Here is a 9,578-nt window from a genome sequence, read left to right as displayed (position 1 = left end):
CGCAGGGGCGCAGGGCGATCTGAGGGCAGGCACAACCCCACTGTCAACCCCTGCCCCCAAGTCCCAGGTCTCTCTCCCAAGATGAAAGCCCTTAGTGGGCAAATGAGCTCAGGACCCTCCGCTCTAAGGACCATTAGCAGCCCTGAAGCCAAAGACAGGCCCCCACTGGCCAGGTGGGCACAGGGTTGTGGTATGTTCGGGATAATGGCAGAGCCAGAGAGCAGAGGGCCTGGACCCCTCGAGAAAGGGGTCACTTCAGCAGAACAAAACACCATGGTAAGAACATGACACACGGAAAGCTCCACGGGAGTCCCTTGCCACCACCCTGGATCTCACTGGACCTCACTGGCACAGAGGACCCTGGGCTCAGGGAGCCTGAAGAAAACCCAAGCGGGTTGTCCAGCCGCTGGATTATATATATTGCTTTTTGGGTCGGACTCTGCCCTCAGGAATTGCTCCTGGCGGTGCTTGGGAGACCATATGGGATGCTGGGAATCGAACCCGGGTCAGCCGTGTGCAAGGCCAACGCCCTAACCACTGTGCTATTATTGCTCCGGCCCCTGGAGTATATACTTTTACCTTAACTATCCGTGTGCCCTGAAACTCTTCTCTGTGAGAGCAGGCGATGAGCCTGGCAAGTCTTCTTTTCTGCAGAGAGCAGACCCTCTCCCCTGAGGCCACGGGTCCCCCCAAAACTGGTGTGGTGAGGACCAGTCCCCACGCTGAGCACATCAGGCGCTGCCTGAGCGGCTGCTGACGGGCCAGAGGAACCGCATGTCCACATCGCACAGGGCCCGGGCCGGCTCCTCCAGTGACGGGGTCTGAAAGCGGGGGCAGGGGCAGCTCCGTGTGCTGGGGTCACCACCTCCCTGTGCCCCACAGGGAACAGAGTCGGACCCCAACTACCAAGAGGATGCGGCGCCCGGGGCTCAGTGGCCTGACAGGAAGGGGGGCTGAGGGCAGTCGAGCCTGGTAGCCCTGCGCGGCTTCCAGCCCCTGCTTCTGTCGGAGACACTGTAAACATCACTTTTATTCAGTCTGGGGCCCGGGTGCAGGACAGACAAGCAGGGCTCTGCCTCAGGCAGCCCGGGCCGGCCCAGCAGCATGCAAGGCGGGGCGGGCGACAGCGTGGCCAGCTCAGGGGCTGCGGGGCAGGGGCCGCGCTCCCTCCACAGCCTCCCCAGCCCGCCCTGCCGCAGAGGCCTCTGTGCTGGCCACCTCCCCTGCCCTTCCCGCTCTCCGCTCCCGCCTGGAGCCACATGCTTTGCTCCCCCAAACCAGGCCCCGGCCAGCACTACCGTGCTGCCTCGGGGTCCCGCCTCCCTCAGGCCTGGGGCCTTGGCCCCGGAGCAGGCCGTCTCCTCAGCTGGGTCCGCAGCTCAGGGCGGGGCCCTCTGCAAAGGCCCGGGGATGGCCAAGGCTTGTCCAGAGGACCCCGGCCGGTGGGAAGGGCAGAGCAGCCTGCCTCGGCGCCTCCCGGCCTCCGCCAAATCTCCCGGTCTCCATTCACGGCCTGGGCCGGAACCAGGATCCACGGTGCAGTGCCACCTCTTCCACGGTGTCCCCCTGGCTTGATGCTGGGTGAGGGGCCGCTACTTCAGGGCCCTGAGCACTGCCTCCAGCTTCATGGCCAAGGCAAGGTCGCCCTTCACCTTCAGCCGCCCGCTCATGTAGGCGCCCAGGGGCCGCAGCTCCCGGCGCAGCAAGGCCTGCAGGTCAGCTTCGGCCAGCTCCACCACCACGTCGGGGACGCCATCGGGTGCCCCCGACCCCACCCGGCCCTGCCCTGTGGGGAAGAGAACAGCATCAGAGGGGGAGTCAGGAGCAGGGCTGGAGGGGGGGGGGGGGGGGCTGCAGGTCCCGCAGGGAGCAAGTAGGGAGTTCGGTTTCCAGGACTCTGGGTCACGCACAGTCTCTGCCTCTGTCCCATAATCCCTGCTCACTCAGGCTCCTGGGGAGCGGGTGGGCCAAGGCCAGGGGACCCTGTGCTAGCCCGCACGCACAGGGACACACAGGCACAGGCACACAGACACAGGCACACACAGACACAAAGACACACACAGACACAGAGACACACACAGGCACACACAGACACACATACACAGACACAGGCACACACAGACACATATAGGCACACACAGATACACACAGGCACACACAGACAGACAGACAGACACACACACACACACACACACGGCCCTGGTGGTGGACTCGGCAGGTTGGGTGGTCCTGCTGAGAGCAAAGGACAGAGATTGGACAACAGTCTGCAAATGGTGTCTGCCTGCTACGGACCCCTCTTAATGTCTATGTGGGTGGAGAGCCAGGGAGGATGGAGGGGCACAGGGAGGAGGGATGAGGGGAGGAGGGGCACAGGGAAGAGGGATATAGAGAGGAGGGTGCAGGGAGGGGAACACGGAGTAGGGGTATGAAGAGAAGGGGTGTGGGGAGGAGGGTGTAGGGAGGAGGGGCCCAGGCAGTAGGGCTGCGGGAAGGAGGGGCAGGGGCAGTGGCACCTGTGCTGAGGTCCAGGAAATAGACACTCTGGGAGCCGCTGGGCAGGATGACATTGAACTGGTAACAGGCCCCGACCTGGCTGACCAGCGCCTCAGACAGGAAGGGCCGCAGAGCGGACAGCAGCCCCTCAGCCACGGGCGGTGGTGGAGTGGGGCTGGGCCCGGCCCCCGGCGGCTCCACTTCATTCACCAGCTCCAAGGTATCTGCAGGGAGGGGCCGCGGAGAGGCAGCCGTGAGCTGGCCGGGCTGCCCAGTGGTGCGGGCCCAGTCCCGCTCAGCTCCCGTGTCTGCCCTGGACTTCTCAGTGTGACCCCGATGTCCCTTTCCAAAGCGGCTCCAGCCTTGGGTAGAAAATGACTTTCGGGCGACGGAGGCAGTGGCGTGGCAGGGGAGCCCGGCCACCACCCAGAAGAAGCGGGAATGGAATCTCTGGGCGCTGCAGCCCGTGCTGGGCCGAGGCGCGGGGACCCCCGTCACAGAGCCCCAGACTCGCTCAGTTCCTCCCCTGGGGCGTCTCACCTGGCCCTGGAGGAGGGGCGCCTCCTGCACCCGGCGACAGGCTGCCCCCCAGGAAGTGCAGGGCCAGCTGCTGGAGGGTGCTGTCCAGGCTGGGCCCCGCCGGGCTGTCGGGGGGCGGCTGCAGAACCGCCTCCACAGCCAGCTCCACGCGGTCCACCTCCAGGCCCCAGGCCCTGGTCACGTCGTTGATCTCCAGCTGGTGGGCATCGTGGGCGGGGGGGGGGTGGGTGGGAATAGGGTTCACTCAGTCAGCTCCTCCCGGACCAGCCTGGGTGGGCAGACTGACCTGGCACCAGGCCGTGGGTGCAAAGAGGCCCTGACCCAGGGGCAAAGGCCGCAGGTGGGGAGGGGCAGGCAGGGAGGGGGCAGCAACCACACCCCTGCACTGAGTTTACTCCAGGTGCGAGGAGCCATAGGCTGTGGACGCCGAGCACTCTCGGTGCCCGAGACACCTGCGGGGACCCAGCTGGAGGCACACGGACTCACACAGGCGGCCCCAGCCCTGGGGCTGAGTCGAGACACAAGGGGCACGGTCCGGGGGCCTCCTGCAGACACGTGAGGACAGGGGCACAGACAGATGAGGGACACGGCAGCGCAGGGGGGGTGCTAACGTGCCCCCCAATGTCTTAGTTAATGGGCGTCGGCTTTTAGGCAGCAGGATTGGAACAGGGCTGAGGGATCAGTGTCCAGTGGGGGCCAGAGGCCAGGGAAGAGGGGACTGGACAGCAGGAAGGAGTAAGTGGCAGCGTCTAGGAGGAGGGAAGGTGGGTGCACAGCGCAAGGGCCAAGGGGAGGGGGGAGGCGGGCAGCAAGGGGGTGGGCAGGGAGGGCGGGCGTCAGTGTCCAGGCACCTGGCAGGGGAGAGTGGATGGAGGGCGGAGCTGAGCCTGGGCCAAGATCCCACCTGGCACAGGGAGGGGGGAGGGGAGAGAGAGAGAGAGAGAGAGAAAGTGAGAGGGGGGAGAGAGAAGAAAGAAGAGGAGAGGAGGAAAAGAGAGCAGAGAAAGGAGGGAGAGAAGAAAGAAGAGAAGGAGAAGAGAGAAAGGGAGAGAGGGAGAGAAGAGAGAGTAGAGGGGAGGGAGAGGAGAAGAGAGAAGAAAGGAGAGAAACAGAAATGGAAAAAGAAAGAGAGATAGGCAAAGAGATAGAGAGAGAGGAAGACAGAGACAGAGAGGAGAGAGAGAGAGGCTCCAGCAGGCAGGAGGAAGCTGGAGTCCAGGCAAATCATGGAGTGCTTTGCACTCCACAATTCAGTTAAAGGGTATCAGCTGTCCAGGCGGCAGCTAGACAGCTGTAGAGACTGCAGTGCCCTGATGCCATGAAAAGCCGCAGCTAGCTTTAAGTCTCAACTAGGCCTCAGTTTCTGTTTCCCCAACGCAGAACCTGCAGTTTCTGGTAAACTCCCAGTTGAGTAATTTGCCTAGATAATTTGCCTAGGCACCGTGGGATGCCTGCCGCAGGAGTGGTCGGAGTGGGGGAGGCTCGCTGGGGTTCACTGACCCGGGCTGGCCACGGGCCTCTGGCCTACCAGGAGCTGGTCGCTGATCTTGAGCTTCTCCATCTGGATCTCCCGCAGGGGCCGCTTCAGCAGGGCCTTGGTCATGGCGTTCTGGGCCGTCATGCGCGTGGCCGTGTTGAGGTCCTTCACGGTCATCACCGACAGCACGGGGTCCCAGATGCGGAACTGGACATCGGCGCCCACAGACAGCACAGCCCCATCCTTAGAGGCCAACTGTGGGGGTAGGTGAACACGAGGAGACGCCCAGGGAGTTGACAACGGGGGTCAGGTCCAAGGGGACTCCCCAGCCTGACGTCCCCGACCCCCCCCCCCATAGTCCCTGCTCCATGGGGCAGACTGGAGTCCCCAGGTGAACGGGGCCAGGCCGACAAAGCCACGATGGCCTCCCCGCCACCAGCCCCAATTTCCCATGTCGTGTCATTGGCATCTCCACCCCCCACCAAGGGCCCAGACAGCCACAATCCACCCTGCCCGTGCCCACCCTCCCTCTGCCAGGCAGAGAAGCCGTCACCTTGCACGGGGGGACGTTGAAAGCTCGGGTCCTCAGATCCACCCTCTGGAACGAGTCGATAAAGGGCAGAAGCAGAACCATGCCCGGCCCCTGCGGGGTGCGAATCCGGCCCAGCCGGAACACGATCATCCTCTCATAGGTGGGTACGATCTGTCCACAGGGCCGGGAGAAAGGGCCAGCTGGCAAGGGCATCTGCCCACTCCCTCTCCTCCCCGCTCGCCCCTTGCCCCGGTCAGTGTTAAGTGAGTAGGGTCAGCTCTGGGTTTTTGGCTCCGCGCTCAGGGATCACTCCTGGTGGGGGCTGGAATCATATGGGGTGCAGGGAAATCAAACCCGGGTCAGCCACATGCAAGGCGAGCGCCCTCCCCACTGACCTATCTCTCCAGCCCTCTCAACTCTGTGAATGAGAAAAAACAAGGCTCAAAGAGGTTAAGCGATCCACTCGGAATCACACAGCCCCAAAGCGAGCGAGACAAGTAAGATCTGGAAGCAGATCTGACTGTGTGAGGGCGAAACCGATGCCATGACCAGCTGCAGCTAACGTCAAGCCTCAACTAGGCCTCAGTTTCCGTTTCCCCAAAGCAGAACTTGCAGTTCCTGGCAGACTCCCGGTTGAGTAATTTGCTGAGAAAAGGAAATAGGCAGTCGGGTCTGGCCAGTCATGAAAGGTTACTGTACCCTCCTTAGAAACTGTTACTAACCCTTTCCTAACTGCTGACCAAGAACACTGTAACAGGGCTGATGCTGTAATGTTTCCAACACTGTAATGGGGCTGATGCTAAAAGACAGACCAGTATATAAATTGCTTCTTAACTCTGAAACCTTTACAAACTGCTTGTCAGTTGGAGTCGGGGTCCTTGTCAAGACTCCTCTGCGTTGGATGAGACTTGGACCCTAGCTCCAGCTAGCAATAGTTCAAGCTAGTAATAGCTCCTCTGCTTTCGCATTATTGTGTGTGGTCTCTCCGCAATTGGGGATCTGAAACTCGGGCACAACTCTGATCCCCAGAGACCCGTGTCACTCTGTGGTCTGAAGCGGGATGCGTCTCAAAGCAGACACCGGGACCCCTGCGCTCGGGCCAGGAGAGAGGCGGAGCGGCTGAGCAGCACCAGGGCCCGGAGTTCTCAAAGAAGCAAATACAGCGGGACTCGGGCAAAGACCCCAAGAGGCAAACTGACGCACGGGAGCCTTGTGGACAGCAGGTTTGAGCCGGGGGCGGGGGGCAGCGGGGGCCTCATGGGAAGGGGGGCGTTCTGGGCCGTCCTTCACGCCCGATCGAGGTCACCAGCTGCCCCCCACGAGCGGCTCTCCGGCACGGCCACGACTCCAGAGCACAGAAACCAATCTCTTAACTATCTAACTTTTAATAGAAATACTTCCAGGGTTAATAAGTGAAACAGCAGAAATCCAAAACCACGCGGCCGCAATAGCGGCCGCGCGACATCATTTTATTCTTAAACACAGCTGTAGAAAGCAAATCATTTCACAACACTGTTGCAGCATATCTGATTGGGGGGGGGTCGTAAACTCTAAACAATAATTGTGTATCTTCTATCGAAACAATGTATCTAGTCAAAGTAGATAGAGTATTAACTAGAACTCATCTGCCTCACAGGAATTGGGAGGGGTGGGAGGTGGGGTTCTATTGGGGTTCACGGTTAAAAGTAAGTATTGGTAAAGGGAAATGTGTTCGATGCTTACATGACTGAGACCTAAACCTGAAAGCATTGTAACTTTTCCCACAGTGATTCAATAAAGAAATAAACTATTAAAAAAAAAAAAAAAGGCAAACTGACTGGCACAAGCTCAGGATTTTGTGTTGGGGTGAGTTTTTGGAGTAGGAAGCTGACACTCCTAAGGACACTCTGCTAGGCCAGCCCAGCGCACCGGGCATTGCATCTGCACGGGCTCTAGCTCCCTGCACCTGCAGGCAACACCCCGCCCACAGTGCACCCCCTTCCTGGCACAAGCCCTGGGGAAATGGGGCCTGGGTTTCTTTGATTCATTCCCTGCTGGGCCAGAATGAAGTTTCCTTTTCTAACTTAGTCTAAGCCAAAAGGGAGGGTGACTTGGCAGAGACACAGGGCTGCTCCCTGAAGCCAGAGAGCAGGCCTCAGCACTGAGCACCTGGGAAGGTGCGTTTCTCTGACCCACTGGCGCCCACCAAGACTCAGGGCAATACTGAGCCTCCTTTTCCTCTCCTGGAAGATGGGGATAAGCCATCTCTGCCCAGTCCACTGAACAGGGGTGGGATAATACAACACTCCGGAGCCAGGGCAGAGAGCAGAAAATCTGTCCCTCAATACCAAAGCTCCTCGCAGTCCATCCACCCTGTGAGCTGCCCTGGCCAGACTTACCTTCAGGGCAAACCAACCAGAGACGGGGAAGGTGACCAGCAGCAGCAGGAACCCCAGGAAACTGATGACACCATGGCAGAGGCAGGACGGCCAGCTCTGGGGCACCTCTGAGGACAAGAACGCAGAGACGGGTCTGGCTAGTCGCTGCAGCAACAGGACCCCAGTTCCGCAGACACTCCTGCCCACCTCCCCCCTCCAGAAGCTCATTCCCCCTCGGTACTCCCGATTTGCTTTCTTGTCTAGAACTAGCCTGCAGGCAGGGGGCAAACAAGAACTAACGGACCCAATCAGTCCCCCATTCCACCGTCACCAGGCCCATGCAGCAGCCACAGAGACATCCACGGATTCAATCCACAGATGCTCTCTCTTCTGTGGGCGATGCAAAAGTCTGGTCCCGTCCTTGCCCGATTTACTCTGCTGACCCATGCCGGGCGCAGAGCCAGGAGTACCTGGGCATCTGGAAACACCAGCTGGCTTAAACTGGATGTCACTGGCCATAATACAGGTTGGGCCCAAAAGGTGATGCAGTTGTGGCTTATCAACAGGAGCCGTAGGTAAGGGTGAAGATGCTCTCTCCAAGTTCACAGTTCTTTTTTTTTTTGCAGGGGGGGGAGGGGAGGGGAGGGTGCCACATTGGTGGTGCTCAGGGGGTTACTCCTGGCTCTGCACTCAGGAATTACTCCTGGCAATGCTCGGAGAACCACATGGGATGCCGGAGATCGAACCCGCTGGGATGTCCGTGTGCAAGGCAAGTGTCCTCCCTGCCTTCGCTCCAGCCCCAGGCTCACAGATTTTTCACCCCTCTTGCATGCCCATAGCTGCGTCACCAGTCAGGGTCCCTGGAGTGGAGGAGAGTGTTCCAGAACCCAGGAGCTCTCTGAGGTTATTGTCTACTCCCCCATCCCTCTCTCCAACTGGGGAAGGTGCCTCTGCTCCACCCTCCCAGGAATCCCAGACCCTGGCTCTCCAAGGCTCGGACAATAAGTTCCTTTCCCCGCTGGGCTCTGGCCCAGTAGCCCCTGCAGCCAAGGGCCCCCCTGGCTAGAGGCAGCTGTCTCTAGTTAGTAAGGGCCTGGGAGAGAGCAAATGTTCCACCGGGCATCAGTCAGCTAGAAAGGGGAAGCCGGACCGAGGGCTACCGGGACCCTCCGGGCTTTGGGGCACGCCCAGATTAGAGTGGACACAACGGACGGTCGGGGGAATGGGCTGCTCGGGCGCAGGGCTTTGGGGAGGCAGCCGCCAACGGGAGGAGGATTGTGCCATCCCTCCGCAGCCGCGTGTCCTTTGCAAACGGGTCCCCCCACCTCTGCCCAGGCCTTGACATCCTCCTAAAGAGGAATGAAGCCCCCTCCTCGCCTAAAGGGCTGCTACGAATCGGGGGGAGACACAATGGGGCGAGGTTTGCTGGGCGCTCCGGCGCAGGGCGGGTCCCCTCCGGCGATCCCTGCCATCCCTGCGGTCCCCGCGACCCTGGCCAGGCCCGAGCTCACAGCGCCTCGCGAGGACCAGGGTCTGCGGGTGCGGACGGACCCCCCACCCCGCACCCCGGCCCGCCCTGCTGGGCGGCCACTCACCGGCCCCCGGCCCCCCGGCGCCCCGCTCCGGGGACAAGCAGCCCTTCTGCGCGCCCAGGAAGCCGAAGCTCGACTGCTGGAAGCGGTCGAAGTCCCCCAGGGGCAGCGCCCGGTAGCCCGACCGGCCGAGCATAGCCGCGACCCGCCAGCCCCGCGTCCGCGCCCCGCAACCCGCAACCCGGGCAGCGCCGCAGCCGCGCCCGCCCCGCCCCGCCCCTGCGGCCCCGCCCCTGCGGCCGCCGCTTCCGCTTTCACCTGCGGGGCGGGCGCGGCCGCTGCCCACAGCGCCCTCTGCGTCGGGAGGACCGAACTGCGGCCGTGCGGAGTGGACGGACTGAGTTCTCGCGTCCAGGACTTGTGCTTTCCTCCCTGTGCTCTCTCGGAGTCTTAGAAAACCTGTAGGAGGGAAAGCTGGGCTTTGTCAGGGATTTGCACACACACGCATATCCCCAGGAACGCAAGCAACTCCAGAAAGACCAGTAGCCCCAGCTTTTCTTCAAATTCCCAGAGTGGGTGGAGGCTCAGGTGGTGGGGGGGTCCTGGTCTAGAATTTGGGTGTCTCCGGGAACTGTCACTGTCACTGT

The 9,578-nt window shown here is 61.4% G+C and overlaps 1 protein-coding gene across 1 annotated transcript; it reads right to left on the bottom strand.

Annotated features, from left to right (window-relative positions):
* Nucleotides 1-1,391: 1,391 nt before the first annotated feature.
* Nucleotides 1,392-9,149, bottom strand: STOML1 (stomatin like 1). The gene is made up of 7 exons (XM_056128726.1): nucleotides 8,995-9,149; nucleotides 7,421-7,527; nucleotides 5,064-5,213; nucleotides 4,562-4,765; nucleotides 3,034-3,229; nucleotides 2,514-2,717; nucleotides 1,392-1,786 (listed from the first exon to the last, which is right to left on the bottom strand). The coding sequence occupies exons 1-7, from the start codon at nucleotides 9,125-9,127 to the stop codon at nucleotides 1,593-1,595; spliced, it is 1,188 nt and encodes a 395-aa protein (XP_055984701.1). The 5' UTR covers nucleotides 9,128-9,149; the 3' UTR covers nucleotides 1,392-1,592.
* Nucleotides 9,150-9,578: the final 429 nt, after the last annotated feature.

This window comes from Sorex fumeus, unplaced genomic scaffold (genome assembly GCF_029834395.1).
Source record: "Sorex fumeus unplaced genomic scaffold, SorFum_2.1 ptg000067l, whole genome shotgun sequence".
NCBI classification, from domain to species: Eukaryota; Metazoa; Chordata; class Mammalia; order Eulipotyphla; family Soricidae; genus Sorex; species Sorex fumeus.
This window is presented reverse-complemented; position numbering and strand designations above follow the sequence as displayed.